The 21,872-nt window shown below is 39.0% G+C and overlaps 1 protein-coding gene across 1 annotated transcript; it reads left to right on the top strand.

Annotated features, from left to right (window-relative positions):
- The first annotated feature begins 236 nt into the window (after positions 1-236).
- On the top strand, positions 237-1,010 carry LOC113908869 (coiled-coil-helix-coiled-coil-helix domain-containing protein 2-like). Its single transcript, XM_035727310.1, has one exon. It carries the CDS (start codon positions 237-239, stop codon positions 702-704), a length of 468 nt encoding a protein of 155 aa, XP_035583203.1. The 3' UTR covers positions 705-1,010.
- The last annotated feature ends 20,862 nt before the right edge of the window (positions 1,011-21,872 follow it).

Below are 21,872 nucleotides of genomic sequence, written 5' to 3'. Positions count from 1 at the left end.
AAAGAGGTAGCGCTAAATTCATACTATAAAAGAATATGAATACATAAGTAGACTGGCAAATATGCCATATTTTTAAATGACAAAAAAAGTGTTCTAAGTTTTTTATATTCATAGTTAAACTATTCATGCAGTTGTTTCATTTATACATGGGTTGTGTTTTAAAAGTTTCTGTGTAACTTGGCTGTTAAGAAAATGCATTCTGGGTTTCTAGACCCTGAGCTGCTCTGCAAGTCACCATGCCGCGTGGAAGTCAGAGCCGCACCTCCCGCATGGCCCCTCTGGCCAGCCGGGCACCTCAGATGAAAGTGGCACCTAGACCAGCGCCAGCAGCTCAGCCTCCGGCAGCGGCTCCACCAGCTGCTGTTGGCTCACCTGCTGCTGTGCCCCCGCAGCCAGGGCTCGTGGCCCAGATGGCAACCACTGCAGCTGGCGTGGCTGTGGGCTCTGCTGTCGGGCACACGATAGGTCATGCCATCACTGGGGGCTTCAGTGGCGGAGGCAATGCTGAGCCTTCAAGGCCTGACATCACTTACCAGGAGCCTCAGGAAACCCAGCCAGCATACCAGGAGCAGCAGCAGTTTGGCCCATGCCACTGTGAGATGAAACAGTTTCTGGAGTGTGCCCAGAACCAGGGTGACCTGAAGCTTTGTGAAGGTTTCAGCGAGGTGCTGAAACAGTGCAGATTTGCAAATGGATTAGCCTAATCAAGAAGTTCAAATTGAAGATAAGGAAAATCATCTCTCATAACCAAGTTAATTTAGCATAAAAATATAATTGATGGTGAATGGTGAACACATAAAGTGTAAAACACCAGTTAAGCTTCTCGTTCATCATTACATACAGCTTTCTTCAGAATTGGAATAAAAAAGGTTGTTCTTACTGTATAGAAGTTCATTGAGATGGTTTGAATTTGGGATTGGGCAGATATTTGTGTGCCTCCTTAAATCACCTTTTGTGATGTTCTCATTTGTGAATTAGAATAAAGTGATTTTCTCCCAAAAAAAAAAAAAGAAAAGAAAAGAAAATGCATTCTTCCTAAAGCACAATTCGTACAAAGAGACTAATAGCCATAGATTACTAGAGGCTAAAGATTGTTTGCTTCAGTATTGCTTACTGGGTTTTCATCCATTCTGCAAGTTTTGGCTCAGCCCTTCTGATGTATGCAAAGGCAATGACAACTTTATAGAGCTGCCACCTGTCAAACAGTGACTTCAAGACTCCATTTCAGAGACGTTAAATCTAAAAAGATATGCCTTAGAGTCAGCAGAACATATTATGTAGCTGGATGGTATTCAGAGACAACTTGTATACCAACCTGTATTACCTGACTTAATCCAAATATAAATCCTAAAATAGATGTTATTATCCCCATTTTACAGATAAGGAAACCATGACTCATCAAAGGTTAGGGACCTCTGTAAGGTTGCACAGATAAAACATGGCAAAATTGATGGTCAAGCCTTGGCTTGTTGGACTCCAAAGACTGAGCTCTTAACAATGGGCTCTATAGGCTGCCCACAGGTATTTAGGGCCTGCTTGGTAAAACAGCACTATGATTTCAATTACAGTGGGAGGACCCGTTTGATGATAACATTCATGAGAAACTAGGAGGTGTCTGGAGTGATTCTAAGCACTGACTTGAGGCTTAATAGAGAAAAAAGAGGTTGCCTAGGGGAAGAACCAAAGTGGGGCTTCCTGGTACAGGGAACGGAGAGTACAAAGGATGGAGACATGAAGCTACATGACTGCATGAATTATTAGTAAACCCACAAATAACAGCAAATAACCAAGAGATCTAGAAAATTTGAGGCAACAGAACTGGCTATATGCTTCTCTTGGACTTCAGGTCAATCTCAGATCTCTTGCTCATCATTCGCATTTCTGTCCTGATCCAGAGGTTTGCTTGGGTATATATGGCCTCTTGAGCTAGAAAAAGTATCTAGGAATGTGGTAAGTGTAGGGAAAGGAGATGTATTCTTCATTAGCACAAAAATATTATTCTAATTTTGGGTATATTATAGATAGAGGATAGATAGATAGATAGATAGATAGATAATAGATAATAGATAATAGATAACGGATAAATACAGAAACACATGCGCATACACATACTGCACAGACACACACAATCAACCACAAATACCTTGCAAATATCCTCCAATATTTTTTCAGGTTTTCTGGTCTTTTGCTTTTAGACCTCCCTTGAAATATATTTAATACAATTTCCCTTATGGAAAGCTTTATGGAATAGGAGGATTACACCATGCAATATGACCTAGGCCCTGCATTTTTGGATTCTTGGCTCACTTTCACATTTCAGTGATATTAGTGGTACCCTTAGGAGACTTAAAATATATTTTTTAAGTATGTTTCACATTCATTAATGAAAAGATATGTCTGGGAATTATTTCAAAACAATCCAGGTGGCAAGGAAAGTAGGTGGTATTATAAATGAATCAAGATTGGCCATGTATTGATAATTATTGGAGTTGATGGACAAGTACATGGGGCCTCATTTGATTATCCTCTCTGATTTTGTTTGTTTGAAGTTTTTAGCAATAAAAAAACCTTTTTAATGAAAAGAAACATGTTTCATAAAATTGAAAAAAAAATAGTTGTCACATTTTCTACTTAGAGATATTCATGGACCCTGTTTTTGTTCAAATGCTTCATGGCTTTATGTAGTTCTAGGACATAATCAAGAGGTAAAGTTCTCTCTTATTAAAGAAAACACCATTTTCCTTTGATGCCAGTGGGACCCTACCTTATCCACTTTGACCTATGAATTGTAAGAAGTAACACCCTGATCTATAGGGCTTGGTCTAACCCCCACATCTCAGTGTTTTATGTAAAAATGGCAATAGCAGATCATGTCTTCTGTGGAAATAAAATGAATTTTACACATTGATAAATATGGGAATACACCCGTGAAGTGCTAAAGGTATACTCCTGAAATATTCACCTGTAACAGCCTTTCCCATGCCAAACCTCCAGCAGAGACTCCTTAGAAAGTGCTCTCACTGTTCTTGTCCTCTGTCCCCAAAATGATCCCTGCTTGGCATTTTGGATCAAGCTGACTGACTCTGACTTATATGAGTTAGCAGGGTTTTTTGGTGCTGGTTCACTTTCTAAACACAGTCACAAATACCTCCTGAATTTAAAGGTTCATTTACAATTTACCTTCCGTAATATTGTTGACCATATTTGACCTGAGAAAAGGACTTTTCCTTATATTTACCCATTTTCTTTTAAATCTTTTAGAAAATTTCTGTTGGTGATGTAACTCTGCTCATTCTGAAAACATGATGAAGCAGCATCTTGCTTTAATAAAATGCTCATTAAGGGTTTTTCTTGATTTTTTTAATTAAAAAAAATTTTTAATTCAAATTCAATTTAGTTAACATATAGTGTATTATTAGTTTCAGGAGTAGAACTTAGTGATTCCTCAGTTGCATGTAACACCCAGTGTTCATTACATCACATGCCCTCCTTAATGCCCATCACCTGATTACCCCATCCCCTCCCCACCTCTCCTCCAGCAACCCTCAGTTTGTTCGCTATCATTAAGAGTCTCTTCTGGTTTGCCTCCCTCTCTGTTTTTATCTTACTATATTTTTCCTTCCCTTTCCCTATGTTCATCTGTTTTGTTTCTTAAATTCCACATACGAGTGAAATCATATGGTATTTGTCTTTCCCTGATTGACTTATTTCACTTAGTATAATACCCTCTAGTTCCATTCATGTCATTGCAAATGGCAAGATTTCATTCTTTTTGATGGCCAAGTAATATTCCATTGTGTATATATACCACATCTTCTTTATCCATTCATCTGTTGATAAACATCTGGGCTCTTTCCATATTTTGCCTATTGTGGACATTGCTGCTATAAACATGTGGGTGCATGTCCCCCTTCAAATCACTATTTTTGTATCCTTTGGGTAAATGCCTAGTAGTGCAATTGCCTAGTCATAGGGTAGTTTTTTTTTTTTTTTTTAATGTTCAGTTAGGCAACATATAGTACATCATAAGGGTAATCCTATTTTTGAGGAATCTCCATGCTGTTTTCCAGAGTGGCTGCACCAGTTTGCATTCCCACCAACAGTGTAAAAGTGTTTCCCTTTCTCTGCCTCCTTGCCAAACGTCTGTTGTTTCCTTAGTTGTTGATTTTAGCCATTCTTACTGGTGTGAGGTAGTGTCTCATTGTAGTTTTGATTTGTATTTCCCTGATGCTCAGTGATGTTGAAATGCTCATTAAGTTTTATCCCATGTCAAGAAGAACATGGAATTTACCTATTAGAAGAGTTTATTTATTGGGGCACCTGGATGGCTCAGTCGGCTAAGCATCTGCCTTCAGCTCAGGTCATGATCCCAGAGTCCTGGGATCAAGCCCCGTGTCAGGTTCCCTGCTCAGCGGGGAGTCTACTTCTCCCTCTCCTTCTGCCCCTCCCCCCTGCTTGTGTGCTCTCTCTCTCTCTCTCTCTCTCAAATAAACAAATAAAATCTTTAAAATAAAAAGTTTGTTTATTTTTTATTTTTTATTTTTTTAGAGAGAGAGAACACAAGGGGGCCAGCAGAGGGAGAGGGAAAGAGAATCTCAAGCAGGCTCCTTGCTCAGTGTGGATCCCTACAAAGGGCTCAATATCACAACCCTGAGACCATGACTTGAGCCAAAATCAAGAGCTGGATGCTTAACCCACTGAGCCACCCACGCGCCCCCTAGTAGAAGAGTTTAAAAGGTAAACATCCTTGCTGCTTTGCCACTGGCATCAAGATCATATTTTTAAAATTCTCATGGTCTGTCTGAGTTTGTGTCCGTGATTCATGTAATGGCTCACGCTGATTTTGAGAGTGGCAGTCTACATGCCCTGCTCCCAGGAGGCTGAATGTGAGAGCACTTTTTACCACAGAGCTGAAACAATCAGTGTATTTGTGTGAGATGGCAAAAAAAGAGACCCTGCAGGAACCCCTGCCCATCTGTCAGGGGGTCCCAGCTCCATAATCCAATGTTTCTGCTGTTCCATCTCCCATCAAATGCTAGCAGTTTATAAGTGAGCAAGAATAACTTTTGCTCTCGTCTATTGGAGATTTCTTATAATGATCAGGTCGCTTTCTTTTTCGAAATTGTGTAATACTCCCAGTGATTTAAGTTCTGTGAAAAGAATTCATGGATTCACGATTCCCATTGCATTCTTTAATGTATTATCTCACAAAAAAAGTGAGATTTATAAGCAAAAGCCACATGAAGTCCCCAATGTCAGTTCCCAGAAACTTCGAATGTCTGCATTCTTATATTGATAAACATTACATTGAACATCTCATCATTCTTTCCCTGATTTAATCTAACTTATCTCCCTCTAGTCCATAGACACTATCCTCTTCTCATTTTCCAAAGGTCTCTACGCCGTGAAAGCAAGATCATTTACCTTGATCTTTCTCTGCCTTCTCTGCTTTCTGGTCATCCTTAACATGGTTAACAACAACTGCTTCTGCAGAACTTCTCTAACTATAGCTTTTGGCTTCTCTACAAACCTCTCACTTAGTCTGCATGAATTTTCAGGAGAGGAATATTCCTAATTCAGCACTGATATAAGCATGGTGTCCTTGACCCCTTACATGTGACCCAGAGTGCCGTCATCTAAAGCAGTGTTCTATATTATTTGGTACTGTATAGCTTTAAAGAAAAAGAACAAGTCTTGGGGCGAGACGGGACAGAATTCAAATACCACTGTTCATTTTCTCTCGCTGTGTAACCAATGACCACAACGTAAATGGCTTCAAACAACACGCATTTGTTATCTCACAGTTCCACGGATCAGAAGTCAAGATATGACTTGAGCTGGCTCCTCTGCAAGCTGTAACAGTGCAGGAAACAGGTCTTTCTTGGAGGATGAGTGTGGATTTTCCTAAGATGAACCAGACAGTAACTCAAATCCCACTTGCTGTTTCGGGATGTGGTTTCATTGTTGAGCAAATTAATCCATCCCCTGGTACCTGAAGGGTATGGAACTGGCAAGTGCTTTTTTTCTTGGTATCTATAGTAAGGACCACCAGAAGCAGTTTCCTTTTAGCTGGCAAGGCCACTAATATAAATGCCTTCACTATCCTGCCTCAGGGGTATACTGACTCCCCAGCCTTATATTTAGTTCACATAAATTAACCCAGTTATAATTTAGTCCACAGCGAAGTTGATTGCCTTTTCCTTCCATAAGACATCACAGTGGCCCATTACATTGATGACATTACGGTGATAGGCCCTGACGAGCAGGAAATAGCAACTACTCTAGACATATTTATAAGACATTTGTCTCCCAGAAAGAGGACAGTAAATCCTACAAAATACCAAAGGCCTTCTACCTGAGTGAAATGTAGGGCACCAGTGGCGTGGAGTCAAGATACTCTTCTAAGGTGAAGGAGAAGTTGCTGTATCTGGCCTGTCCTGCATTCAAAAAAGGGGCACCATACCTAGTGGGCCTCTTTGGATTTGGGAGGGAATGTATTTCCTTGTTCAGGTGTGATAGTCCTTCGTTGGGCGTGATGCTCCAGCCCATTTACTGAGTGAGTGAGCTGGAAAATTGCTTGTTTTGAGTCAGGTCTGGAAAAAGAGAAGGTTCTGCCATGGTCCAGGTTAACATGCATGATGCCATTGGTGATTAAGAGAGGCATGATGCCCCTAAGACTCAGACGTCTGAGTGGAGGGACTGCTCAAAAACCAGAGCAATAAAAATGTCTCGCCTCATTATCATATTTGGGGAAGTAAGGGTACCAAGTGGGAATATGTGCTAAAAAAATGTGTTCTTGGCTGCCATATTTTTTTCATTTTAAAATTATGACATTTCTATTAGCATAAATGAGAGATCATCCCCAAAGCAAAAACCTAGAGTGTTTTTTTTTTCCTTTCTGTATCAGCAGCCTCAGAAGGGAGGGACTGTCTGCCCTATTCTTGGTCCACACCCCAGACTTTTCAACCCCTCCTGTGGGCTCTGAGAAGAGTCGTCATTTTCCATAGAGGAGGAGGCGTGCTACCTGTGTAGGTCTGGAAAGATTCCCTAGACTCAAATTAAAAAAAAAAAAAAAAAGGTAAATAATTTAAAGGGCAGTGTAAACAATAAAACCATTAGAGGTCAATTGATCCGAACCGTCTGGCAGCCAGAGCCCACACACACCCTCAGTGACAGAGCAGTGAGGCTGCAGTTGGAAGGGCTGGGTTAGTGCAAGTTCAGCTGACTGACCAGGAAAATCCTTCCTCTTCGCTCAGACTGTCTCAGTACCAAGAACTTTATGAGGAAAACTTCCCTCTGTACACATCCTGACACTTCTTTATCAAATGATTCTTCAGGTAAAGACTGTCTCATTTAGAGATGGTTGATCATAGTGGTCAATCGATATTTTTGGAAGTTGAAAAATATTTTGTGGATGAAGCCTCCTCTGTTTGGCAGGATGGCAGTCTTCTTAAGGATGCACATGTGTGTGGTATTATGTTGGCAAAATATAAAATGGCTTATGACTGCTCTCTTGAAACTTGTACTCTAATTAAATTGACTGGAGAAAAATATATGTATTTTTTAAAGAAAAAATGTTTTAAAATTTTTTTCTTTAATCTAAAAGTTCTTTTTATATAAGGTGAGAGATACATTTGATCGGCAGAGAAACTTTTTCCACCTAAATCTGACCCAGTTTGTTCTCATTGTTCATGGAGGGTCGTAGGGAATTGGAACCTCCCCATTTGCTCTTTGAAATAAACCCAATCCAAGTTGCATTTTTTTTTAAACTGGGGAAGAAAGTTCTTTTTGTTTGTTTGTTTGCGTTTAAAGATTTTATTTATTTACTTGACAGAGAAAGACAGTGAGGGAACAGCAGGGGGAGTGGGAGGAGGAGAAGCAGGCCTCCCGCGGAGCAGGGAGCCCCATGCGGGGCTGGATCCCAGGACCCTGGGATCACGACCTGAGCCGAAGGCAGATGCTAACAGCTGAGCCACCCCGGCGCCCCCAAGTTGCATTTTAAAAAATTATTCTCCTATGTACTTTTATTCTCTTTCAATATTCTTATCTTGTTGCTACTTTGGATTAGCTAGTTTAACTAGCAATGAATTAATTCATCTTGACAGCAATGGAACCATTAAGAATGTCATGTGATATTTATTTATTCCAGTGTGTACAAGTGTGTGAGTGTGGCTGTGTATGTGGTACCCTAAAATACGTTAAGCAAGTGTCACTTACCTCTCAAATTAAATAAATAAAAAATATCCACATAAGTGCAACACAGACTAGATATTAAAATCAGTTAGGAAGTAAGTTTAAATTCTACCTCATTGTGACTTATACTTATTTTGTTTTCAAGGGTTTCTGAAAATGTAGGAAAATATAGTTGCCCTTCTTACTGTACTTGTGATTTCATCATTACGTAGTATGATAAGGAAAAGGAATTGGGGCAATTAGCATAAGAAAAGATACATTGCATATTTAGGTTAAGAGAATGTGGATTGCTTATTATTATTCATATGATTCTTTTTTTCTAAAGGTTTATTTATTTACTTTAGGGAGAAAGAGAGAGAGACACATACACACTTACACATGCGAGTGGGGGGGGGAGGGGCAGAGGGAGAGAATCCTCAAGCTGACTCCCGCTGAGCGGAGCCCACCAAGTGGGGGCTCAATCTCAGGACCCATGAAATCATAACCCGAGCAGAAACCAAGAGCCAGATGCTCAACTACCTGAGTCACCCAGGCACCCCTGTTCATACGATTCCAAGATTTCTATTTAAACCTTACTCAAATTATTGCATGTATCGTGTGATATTATCAGGAAAATCTTTGGCATAAGTATTGAAAGTATATGTTTTAGTACTTTGACTTTTAACCTTTTGAGAAAGATCTTTCAGTATGAATAAATTGTGAATGTGTGCTAAAGCAATAGAAAATGAGAGAAAGAAAATTATCATATGGTTTCCCTCATATGTGGAACATAAGGAATAGTGTGGAGGGCCCCAGGGGAAGGGGGGGAAATCAGAAAGGGAGACAAACCATGAGAGACTCTGGACTCCGGGAACAAACTGAGGGTTTCAGGGGGAGGGGGTGGGGGGATGCAATAGTCCAGTGATGGGTATTAAGGAGGGCACGTGTTGTGATGAGCAGGTGTTATACGCAACTAATGAATCATTGAACACTACACAATAAAATAAAAATAAAGCAATAGAAAATGAGAATTCAAAATACTTCATTAAAAAAAACTCATATCTAAATATCCACAGTACATACACTATGGCTTATTTTATTTTACTTCAGTATGGCTGATTTGTAAATCTTAACACAAGGTAAAGCAACGGCAGTGAAAGTTTGAGCGCAACTGGAAAAATACAACTGTTCTTTGCCTGACCCCTACTGTTCACGACGAGTAAGTGTGGCGTCGGAAACACCAAAGGAAAACCTTGGCAGTTCGTTTTAATACATGGTTCATTCATAAAAAGAAAAAAAAATGTGTTCCTGGATAAAATAATTCACCCTCACTAAACCATATACTTAGCAAAGAAACAGAAACCTAGAAAGAACCCTAGATATTTTCAAAGTCAGCCTCTGCATCTGATAGAAGGGAAATTTGAGAAAGACTGTTTTCAAGGCTACAGAGCACCATTTGGATTGGTTTGTAGGGTCCCTCTTACTTCTCCCTCATCCCACTGGTCTTGAATCTGTTCTACCAGTGCAGGAAAATAATCTTGGGGTTTTCAAACCCTTTCAGCACTATCCCACCGCCCCAAACATCGTCACTACCATCACCAAGATAAAGAACATCCACCACAACCATCTCCCTTTCCAAGAAACAGGTGCTATCGCCTCCCAGAGGCTATGAAGACAAATAGATGTTACTCAAGCAAAGCGAAAGGCAGGGATGCTGTCTTTTCTGCTTTCCTTATGACAAACTGAAGTAATTGATTAATAATTGCTCCCCAACAACCACAATTGACATGGCTTTCCTTTTTGACACAGAGCTTCTTATGATTCAACCAATTAAGGTTTTTTTTCACCATTTTCTCTGCCTGTGGATAATCCCTTCGTGTAGTTGGAAGCCTCCTGAAGGGGTTTGCATGGAATGTCAAACCACCTGACCTCATCAACCAGTCGGTTATATTTTTTCTTTAGAGCTTCAAAAACCAAAAAGGAGAACAGATTGAACTCCTTTAGTCTGCTTGTCTGTTTGTGGTTCTTTATTATTTTCTTGCATATGACCTTTGGCACATGCCCCTTCATACTTCATACCATCCTCCATTTAATTCCCAAATCTGCCTTCTTAAAATACTCTTTATTCAAATTTTCATCCTCTTTACTGAATACTGAACTCAGCCAGTTCATAGATGTTTTCCCAAAGGTATTTGTCTAGTTTTACATCTTCAAATGACTCAACTTTGTTTCCAAATTAATAAGAGCATTTGTCCTAATTAATTTATCTAATTCTAAACCAGGAAATTATCCCTCAGGTGTTTTAAGATACTTTAGACAAGACATGACCTTTCAGGTTGGTTGTATAGCAGATGTCAACGTATCTAGTGTCCCAGTTACACTCATTTCTTTCATTGGGAATACTGCTAAATGGCTCACAGAAGGTCATGCTTGAAGATTGGGTAATTATTCATCTCTGCTCTCAGGTGCCTCTGTCTCTGAGACTGACTATTTGGAATATAAAAACTCTTTTTAGAGATAATGAAAACTACTTTTAATAAAATTCTTCAAATATGTTGCAGGATATACATACATTTAAGTTTGTTTGCTCTGTTTCAAGGTCTGCTGGGATCAAAAGCAGTGCACTCATGCTAAGAATAATCATTTCTAAGAGTGGACCTACTTATGTATGCAACCATGAGCCACAGTAGATTCTGACATAGCAAACTGTCACCCCTCCTGCCCAGCCCGGCTGGATTTCCTAATCTCAGCCTGCTTTTCAAGCCTGTGGTCCAGCCCCCCATCAATTTTGTGAGCTCATCTAGTAGTATACTGATAAATCTTTTTTTGCTAAGAGATGATTTCTGCTGGGGCACCTGTGTGGCTCAGTTGATTAAGCGTCTGACTCTTGGTTTCGGCTCAGATCATGATCTCAGGGTCGTGGAATCGAGCGCCACGTCCGGCTCTTCGCCCAGTGCAGAGTCTGCTTGGTCTTCTCTCTCTCCCTCTCCTTCTGCCCCTCCCCTGCTCAGGCTCTCTCTCTCTCAAGTAAATAAACCTTTTTTTTTTTTTTAGGATGATTTCTGTTGATTGCATCCAAAAAACCCTATATGATACAGACATTATTTCTGAGTTGTGGACAACAGGCTCTCAAGGAAATAAGTCCTGCTTTGTTTGCATGGAAAAAAGTCCACATCTCGGAAACAGAAGCCTCTCTTCAGCAACCACAATAGAGAATTGTAATCGTCATTCAATCCTTAGATGTTAATTATTTCATAAACAAAGAGTTCCTTGAATAAAGAGAAAACTGGGTACTCTTTAAGAATTCTCGAGTAAATCCATTAAGTGTTATATATTTTGAATAGATGTTCTTAAAAATTGTCAGAATTCCCACATTGACTCTTGATCAATGGTATCATGGTAAAAAGGGCCAAATGGAAGTCTCCAGAATTCCTTGTTCCTAATAAATGTGCATTCCCAGGATAATCCTAAGGATAAGAACACCATTAACAACATAAAAAATATAGGGGTGGTGATTTCTCTCATGTCCCACATTTAATCCTCTGGTATAGTAACACCAAAGATGAATGGGTTTTTGAGAATGACTTTGAATTATCATAAATTTAATCAAGTGATGACAGAAATGAAAGCTGACATTTCAGACATTTCAGATTTTATCTCACAGAAGCAAATCCACACAGACCCGAGCACTTGGTATACGGTTTTTTATCTTGCAAATGTTCTCTTTTCTTTTTCACTTAATATAGAAATTTCAAAACAGTTTGCTTTCACCTGATAAGGGCAGCAGTAAGCCATTATAAACAGCTTCAAAGATACAATTAATTCCACAGGATCTTTGGATCCTTGCACTGTTATATAAAACATAACACTGGCCTGCTACATTGGTAACATCAAGCTGATGGGACTTGGGGTATGTGTAGTAGCAGGAATCCTAGATGCCTTGTAGTATGCTAGAGGGTGTGGAATATATCCTGCATGATACAGGAGGTGGCCATCTCATTGAAATGTTAATCTGGGGTAGTAGTTGTCAACTAGGGGTGACTCTCCCATTTGGCAATGTCTGCAGACATTTTTGGTTGTCATGAGTGAGAGGGACAATGCTACTGTCATCTCATGTATAAAGGCCAGAAATGCTGCTAAGCATCTTATAATGCACCAGATTGCCCCCACAACAGAGAACTGTCTGGCCTCGAATGCCAGTGGTGCCAGGATTAAAAAGACTACCCTGTCCCCTCAAAGGAAAGTGCACATGAGCTTTCTTTTTAGGATAATAAAAGGTATTTTAAAATGGGGTCATGGTGGCTCAGTCGGTGATCCCAGAGTCCTGGGATTGAGCCCCGTGTGGGGCTCCCTGCACCGCGGGGTATCTGCTTCTCCCTCTCCCTCTGCCCCTCCCCCCTGCTCATGCTCTCTCTCACTCTCTCCCTCTCAAGTAGATAAATCAAATCTTTTTAAAAAATGAGATCATGGTGATGATTGCAAAATTCCAAGTTTACTAAAAGCCATTGAATTGACACTCAAAATGAGTGAATTTCATGGCATATAAATTATACTTCAAAAAAGTTGTTGATTCAAAAGAAAAAAAGGAAAGGAAATGCTGTACTTCAGGCTCCTCTCCAGTAAGGAAAATGTGATATTTTGTGATCATATGTTGGTGTGTTGCTCTGAGCCCCTGATTGTGTGCCTCAGAAATCGGAGTGGGCCCAGAGCAAGAGAAGAAATGTATCTGGTCCAAATTGCAGGGAAAGCTGACACTCCATTTTAATCCTTTTCCTCCATCCTAACTCAGCAGATACGAATTTACCTAAATGCTCTGAAGGAAATCACAGTTATATGGCGCCTGTGACAAGCCCCAATAATATTTGTCCTCTAAGATTGTGTTGCACAGCGCTGCCAGTTTCAGCAAATAATTATTCTTTTGGGAGTAGTTTATGGCTTGACAGTTTGCTCGGGTGGATATCAAATGACCATCCACTCGGTCGTAAATAATGCATAACCAAGATGTTCCCCATGAACTGCACATTAATTGATCTATCTTGCCCTAAAGTTGGACGTGCCCTGCAGCATCCATCAGGTAATAGGGTGGCATATAGAACCGTGTCTAGGCAGACACAGAAGACAGCAGTCAATTGTAACAGAAACAACTAGACATCTACCAGAATGCTTCTCCCCTTTTTGTGGTACGCATTTGCCGATGGGAAGGAGCAGTCTAGCTTGCCCCCGCAAGGGCAGGGTATAACCAGTTGCACCAAGGTGTAACTCACAGGTGGAATATGAATGAGAATGATCCGTGCCTCTTCTGAGCCAAGGAATTTTAAAAGCAGATGTGCCTTCTTCAGTTTCTCTAAGACTGGCTGGAAGCCAAGAATTACATAACTTTGTGGGGTGATGGACTATATGATTAGAAGGAGCCTGGACGGGACGCCTGGGTGGCTCAGTCGGTTAAGCATTTGCCTTGGGCTCAGGTCATGATCTCAGGGTCCTGGGATCAAGCCCCGAGTTGGGCTCCCTCCCTGCTCAGTAGGGAGTCTGCTTCTCCCTCTGCCTGCCACACCCCCTGCTTGTGCTCTCTCTCTCTCTCTGACAAATAAATAAATAAAATATTTAGAAGGAGCCTGGACCCCCGAATTGCGGGGGTCAGTTAAGCGAAAGCCACTCACCAACTAAGAACAGACACACTAGACTGTTGTGTGACTGACAAATACACTTTGTGGTGTTAAACCCCTGAAATTTGAGTTTGTATTTTTGGCAGAAATAGATCCATTGTATGTACACATCTAGCACGTTCTCAAATACTTGTTCTAATCATACTTCCTTCTCTAACACCCTCTTCTGATATCCTCCTCAGGAATTCTCCACAGTGGAATTTAATGGCATAGAGATGGTATTTATATGGTACTGTGTTCTAGCAGCCCAAGCGAAGACAATTTGTCTCCTCTTTCCCCAATCTTTCAATATGTGATGTGTCGCAGGTAGTTCACGTCACAGTTTTTGAATTTTGTTCATAATCACTGGTAATTGTCCTGGGATCACTCAGACCTGCCTGTAGGATCTGACTGGACTTTGCATCATCTCCCTTTTGTTGTATGAGAACTAGTCTCATTCTATTTGGTGGAAGTAGTTTTATTATGAAGCATAAATACATAAATATGGTGAGTGTGGATGCTGGGTGGGCAATGTGAAGTCCGAAGTTGGCGTTGGTCAATTTGGGGCTGTCTAGCACCCAAGCATCCAGTTCTGCCAGCATCCCTAATTCTTCTAGGGAGTTTTTCATTGTAGGAGTCTGAGGAAAGAAGTAGCCACTAACCATTGTAGAAGCTAGACTTGCTGATTCCCCATCTCTCTGGACTTGTGACAAATTTTATTCTGCGGGTGAAATAGGAGTGACTGAAGGAAGAGGGATACCTGGGTGTCTGAGACATTAAGTTTGTACCTGCTGTATGAATGAGGCTACGTTAGAACATACTGTTAAGTCTTCCAGAGCTCCTTGGGTTCCTGTTCTTTGTCCAAGATTTCTCATTCAAACTGAGTTCCTGATGTCTACTAATAAATTCCTTTTCTTTTCTTTTCTTTTTTTTTTTTTTTTTGGCTTAAGATATCCAGAACTTGTGTTTATGATTTTCAGCAAAGAATCCTAACACACAATTATTGTTGCTTTATTGACAATGTAGACTAAAGATGGGTCACACTTAAAGTGTTCTTTAAAAATGTTCTTTTTTTTTTAGATTTTACGCCGACTTTTACCACTTTTTCTTGCATCTCAGAGTTTCATCTGGGGTCATTTTCACGTAGTGCAAGTCTGCCTGGGCAATCTGTTTTTTGGCTTTATACTTTTACTTATACTTTTATACTTTTAAGATTGTTTCTCCTTGATTTTTTTTATCATTTTATTATAGTGTCGGTTGGTGTGTATTTGTTTTTATGTATCTTACTTAGGGTTTGGGGGTTGTTTGTTAATTCATGGATTGATTTTAAAAATTGTCATCTAGGGGCATCTGGGTGACCTAGTCAGTTAAGTGTCTGTCTTGATTTTGGCTCAGGTCATGATCTCAAGTTCGTGAGAGCAAGCACTGTGCCAGGCTCCGCACTGAGCATGGAGCCTGCTAGAGATTATCTCTGCCCCTCTCCCTCTGCCCCCCTCCCACTCACGCACACACGTGCTCTCTAAATAAATAAATAAATAAATAAATAAATAAATAAAGGCACCTGTTATCTTTTCTTTCCCCTTAGGGACCCATATTTAAACTTCCTCACTCTATCCTGTATGCCTCTTACCTTCTTTTCTGTATTTTAATCTTTTTTTAATCTCTATATACCTCACTCTGGATAATTTCTTGTGATCTACCTTCCAGTTCATTAATTCTATCTTCTGCTCTGCCTAATTTTACCATTAACCTGTCCAATGAGTTCTCAATTCCTTCTTCAAATCTGCTCTGTCACTGTTTATACTTTTCTATCAATTCTAGATATTTTCAAGCTTTACTTTTATACAAGCATAGAAAGCATTATTGTTTCATAGTCTGTGTCTAATAATTCCTATATTTGAAATTTGGGTGACTTATTACTTCATTTATGAAGATTATTATTCATAGTGTCTTGATTCTTTGTACAGCTGGATACCTTTAGCTGTATCATAACATTGCATTTTTAAATTTTATTTTTAGAAATAATTCGAGGCCTAGGATGAGATATCTTCCTCCCAGAAGTGTTTTTTGTTTTTTGTTTTTTCTTGCTAGGAACCAAGTGGCTTACACTTCAGGAGTAGCTTAAGTTGAAAGACTGAGATTCTCATAATAAAACAAGAACTATAAGTCAGGGTAAGGTTTGTTTTATTTCTGGTTCACATGGTGGGCATAGCCCTTCAAAAACCCAGTTTAATGTGTATGTGCCTCAAGTGGGGAGGAAGGAAGGTAGGTTATCTGACTCCCCACCATAAGTACCCTATAATTGACTTCCCTTCTACTTTGCTCAGAAAACCACAGGTCTGTAAATTTCTTCTATATTGGCAAAAGAAAGTAGCTTTGAGTAGTGAGCTTGTCTCTGGATTCTTATTTTCCCCAGTGATTTCTCCCAATCGATTAGTTTTTGCAATGGTATAAGTAGATGTTTTTCATATTTCTTCTACTTTTTTCAGGATTAGCCTAGGTGGTTAGTCCCAAGCACCAACACACCTTTCTCTACTTTTTGACTCTATTATTGTATACTGTATATAGCTGATCATTCCATAATCTCATCTTTATTTTCCTTTCATGTTTTATTTCAAAGTTCTTTGTGAGGGAAATAAAACTTTATTTTTAACTGTGTTTTAAAAATCAAGTCAAATAAAATAGATAATGGACTAAACATTTCATTATTAAAAATACAATAGTGTGAATCTGGGTGAATGTTCAAGCCAATCACACACCTAAAAACACACTAGTGTCAAATATCTGCTTTACATATGTATATATGGTCAGCGGGGAAAAATGAAAATATATACCTTATAACATTAATACTGGTTATCTCTGTATTGTGGATTAAGAGTGAAGATAATTTTTTCTTGCACTTTTCCATGCAACAAACCTAATCAGGGAAAAAGCAAATACTGTTTTTGATATGAAACGTCATTTTTGCAACTAATGAAACATTTCCAAGGATATAAAGAAAATAATTCTCTTTGCCTATATAAATGACAGGAAGATAGAAAGATAGATGGACAGGCAGAGAGAGACAGAAAGATAGGAAACATTGGCAACTTCAAATGTGCACTCACATAAGGAATTTGGAAGAAAAATGACTTTCCCATCTAACCTGAGGCTCTTGAAAATCCATGATACATTGCTTTTGAAAGACGATTCCTGCTCATTTAATCGATAGTGTGGAATTACCTGCTTTGTAGTTATGGCAGAAAAAAAAATTTATTCTTAGCCCTCCTTGAAGAATCAATCATTATTCTCAACTTGGATTTAGAAGAATTTTTTGCCGGTAATGAAATCGTGAGTGTGTATGCAATATAAACAGTAGGGAGGGATTTCTTATATTCATTCTGTGATTTTCTTATGTAAATTGATTTCAAGTTTACATATTTTTTTTTTACTGAAATTAGAATTGACATACAATGTTACATTAGTTTCAGGTGTAGAACATAGCAGAAACAAACCCATAACTACAGAAAACAAACAGGTGGTAACTCCAGGGGAGGGGGTGGGGGGATGGGCAAAATGGGTGAAGAGGGGTAAGAGATACTGGCTTCCAGTTATGGAATGAATATGTCACAGGAATAAAAAGTACAGCACAGGGCATATAGTCAGTGATTGTAATAGCATCGTATGGTGACAGGCGCTAGCTACATTTGTGGTGAACATAAGTTCAAAATGAATTCCAAAGTTTCTTATAAAATAACTTAAGATCTTCTTGTTTTAAAGACATGACTTCTGGGAAAATGGATAGGACTTTCCCAGACAACCAGGAAAGATGAGGCAATGAACACAAAGTCCACTTCTATGTTTTGAAGGAGCTTTGAACTCTAGGAGGTTCTTAGCACCAGCAGTGCCACTTGGTGCCGGGTGGGTGGTGGAATTGGGGGGGGGGGGCGGGCAGAGTGAAAGAGATGGGTGCCCACAATACCTTATCTTAAAGAGGTCAGGAGAGAACTAGGGATACCCCTCAATTTCTTCACTCTTTCCCTAAGTAAAAAGCATACTTTCTAAAATCTATATTTTTAACCAACTTTATTGAGCTATTAAATTCAATAAAATGCACTCATTTTAAGTACACAAAGAGTTTAGAAAATGCATTTGTGTTTATCTACCAGCACAAACAAGACATCTACATTTCCAGCATCCCAAAAGTTCCTTGTGCCCTTTTGCAGTCTATACCCTCCCACCCCACTGATCTGTCCTCTATTACTAGGGTTAGATTTCAAAATAAAATGTAAATACTGGGGCACCTGGGTAGCTCCATCCGTTAAGTGTCTGACTCTTGGTTTCGGCTCAGGTCATGATTTCAGGGTTGTAAGATGGAGCACTACATCGGGCTCTGCGCTCAGCAAGAAGTCTGCTTGAGATTCTCTCTCTCCTCCTCTCCCTTGGCCTCTTCCCTGACTCGTGCTTTTTCTCTGTTTATTATAAAATAAATAAATAAAATCTTTTTAAAAAATAAAATAGGAGTGCCTGTGGTTCAGTCAGTTAAACATCTGCCTTCAGCTCAGACCATGATCCTGAGATACTGAGATCAAGCCCCACGTCAGGAGCCTGCTTCTCTCTCTCCATCTGCCATTCACCCCTGCTTGTTCTCTCTCTCTCTCTCTCTCAAATAAATAAATGAAATCTTAAAAAAATAAAATAAAATGTATATTCTGAATGAGAAATAACTAAGTTATATAAAGTCAGCTCTGTGATGGATGGTGGAAATGTGTTACCACTCATTTAAGAAAACAATTCTGACATCCTAAAACAACCCTCATAAACATGTCTATTTGAATATGTTCTGTATCCAGGCTACTACTCAAGGGGCCAGCCCACACAGTGATTGTTACCACTCCAATTTCAAGATACATACAGGATTTATGAGCAGTGGCTTAGAAACTTTTATAGCAGTTTGAGATTATCATGTCGTCTAACTGCATGATCATTTTTCTTTTTTCCTTTTTTAAGATTTTATTTATTGATTTGTCAGAGAGAAAGAAAGAGTACAGTCAGGGGAAGCGGCAGAGGGAGAAGCAGGCTCCCTGCTGAGCAAGGAGCCTGCTGTGGGACTCAATCCCAGGACCCTGGGCAGACGCTTAACCCAGCTGAGCCACTCGGGCGTCCCCATGATCATTTTTCTTAGAACTTTAATTTTACTGGATTTTACAAAAGGATTGGTTGACAGTAGAGTGGAAACTTAGAAACAAAACAAAAGCTGGTACTTGCCCAGACCATCAGAGAAGCACGCTCATGAGCACTCTGCATCTGCTCCCACCTCCAAAAATTTAGTTGCCCTCCCTCTGTTATTTGCGTAGTGGCTTTTAGGCTTTTAAAAGATAGGCACTGAATCTAGTGCAGGAAATGCATGAGTATTTGTTGAGATGTTTTTAAATACCTATATAGAGAAAGAAATCCTAAGTGACTCATCTAGACTCAAACCAAACCAAGTGTCCAAGCAGGAAAAAAAGTCTCTCATTAAAAAAAAAAAAAAAAAAAAAAGGCTGAGGAAATTGCTGTTGTCCATTAGTTGATTTAAGCTAATGGTGTAAGTAGCCATTAGTTCAACTAATGGTAATGGACCTTCTGATGAGTGATTTAGTGAAAATGTCCCAGATGCTTCCATTCTGCAAAAGGCTCAGAAGAGGTTCAAAAAAAAGTATTTATTTTCTAAATTAATGGTGACCAGATCTTTGAAGTAAAAGCAATATATTAGGATATTCTTTAGCAATGATAACTAATAAATTATTCTTAAAATCTCTAAATATGTTGTGTCCTATAGAATGATTTACTAACAATCATATAGGCAAACACAGATAGCATGTATTATATGCCAGGCACTGTTCAAAGTATTTGACATATATTATTTCATTTAACCTTCATATCAACTGTATGAGGTAACCACTATTATCACCATTTTACATGAGAAGAAACTAAGAATAAAGAAGTTGAGTGACTTGCCCAGCGTCACACGAGTAATTAGTAGCCAAGCTGAGTTTTAAAGCCAAGTAAGGTGGCATTAAATCTCTGTGTTAGCTGTCTTTGCTGTTAAGAAGCTTAACCTTCACCACAGAAGCCATTAAATGAGGGAACTGGGGAAAAAAAAAAACAAAAAAGTAAATCAGTGCTCTATCTGAGGCATTTTCATACAAACTTGTTATATAATTTAATAAGTTAAGGCATCGAGCATTAATGTCTTTTTCTTTCCTGAGATATTTTCCCAGTGGCTTTTGCTAATCATGCTGGGATTATATAATGCTGCAACAATCAACTGAAAAATTGGAGAAAAAAATAAACCACCAGCCAATTGGTTTTTTAATTGGATTAAACAACTCTTCATTTTTCCTACTTAAATAATCATCTACTTGGAGTGCTATTAAGTTGCGGTCTTCTTTGATAATGGCATAAAATCTGATCCAGAAAAAATTACTAATATGAGACTGCTTATATTACGCTTTACATCTGATAGAACATGATGCCAACTCAATGCCTGAACTGTTTCTCTTATTTTACATCTGTCTGAATCCAAACAACACAACACTCTATACATACATTACAGGACATCTGGTTTATGTCTCACCAAATTAATATAAAATGACTCTGAAATTCGGTCATATTACAGAAATTCCGTGACTTGAATTTTGAGTCTGGAGGACTTTGAGGGAGAAAAGAACTTCTAGAGAATTCAGTTTTTTCATGATATTTCCACTAAAATAGGACTGATTACTTTTGCCAATGACCTATGTGAGATGTTTAACTTCTTGACATTGTATATATATATGTATATTCATTTTCCATCAGTTCAAAAACTAGACTCAAATATAATTCAGGGGTTCAGGGGTGACTGGGTGGCTCAGTCAGTTAAGCACCCAACTCTTGATTTTGGCTCAGGTCATGATCTCAGGGTCCTGAGATCGAGCCCCCGTCCGGCTCTGTGCTCAACAAGGTGTCTGCTTGAGATTCTCGCTCTCTCTCTCTCTCCCCCTCTGCCCCTCCCCCACTCGTGTTTGCTCTCTCTCTCTCTCTCCCTAAAATAAATAAATAAATAAATCTTTTAAAAATATATCATTCAGATATATCAGCACCAAAGAAAGTAGGTCTCCACAGTTTTCCATAATGACAAATGCCTCCCATGCAAATTCCCATTTAAATTTCCCCTAAAGTTAGGGCGCCTGGGTGGCTCAGTTGGTTAAGCGACTGCCTTCGGCTCAGTTCATGATCCTGGAGTCCCGGGATCGAGTTCCGCATCGGGCTCCCTGCTCGGCAGGGAGTCTGCTTCTCCCTCTGACCCTCTTCCGTCTCGTGCTCTCTATCTCTCATTCTCTCTCTCTCAAATAAATAAATAAAATCTTTAAAAAAATAAATAAATAAATAAATAAATAAATTTCCCCTAAAGTTAAAGCAATCAGTTGATAAAAGAAAAATATGAAATTACATCACACTTCTGAGGCTGATGCACAGGCTAATATGTAAGTTCTTTTATATCTATCATGAATATAGCACAAACGCAAATTTTGAATTAGAAAGAAAGTAAACCTGTGGGTTAAAAAAGATAATCTGAAAAGTGCATTTAGTTCACTCGAAGAACATCATTAGACATATACCATATACTATAATAAAAGTATATTAGTTTTTTAAAGTATATTATTGTTTTCTACACGAGGATTCTCTATTTGGGAAATGGCTAGGCATAACATGCAAATTTCAAAACATTTATACCTGAGGCATGATACATGTCCTTGGCAAAGGCAACAGAAGAATGGCTGTACATCAAATTAGTGACAGATTAGTTCCATAAACATTTTAATCCTCTGACAAGATTGCTCCTAGTTACATACACCAAAAGGGTCAAAAACAGGTGCTCAAACAGAAATTTGTACAATAATGTTCATAACAGCACTACTTACAATAGTCAAAAGGTAGAAGCAATCCAACTGTCCATAAGTAGATGAATGGATAAACAGAAGTGGTAGATCCACACAATGGAATATTATTCAATTATAAAAAGGAATGAAATACTGATACATGTAACAACAT

The sequence above is a fragment of the Zalophus californianus genome, chromosome 4 (assembly GCF_009762305.2).
Source record: "Zalophus californianus isolate mZalCal1 chromosome 4, mZalCal1.pri.v2, whole genome shotgun sequence".
NCBI lineage: Eukaryota > Metazoa > Chordata > Mammalia > Carnivora > Otariidae > Zalophus > Zalophus californianus.
The sequence above is the reverse complement of the archived record's forward strand: the minus strand, read 5'-3'. Positions and strand labels throughout refer to the sequence as shown.

What these genes read in the sequence shown, in the direction of transcription:
- LOC113908869 (XM_035727310.1), top strand. Translation starts at nt 237, where the DNA reads ATGCCGCGTGGAAGTCAGAGCCGCACCTCCCGCATGGCCCCTCTGGCC.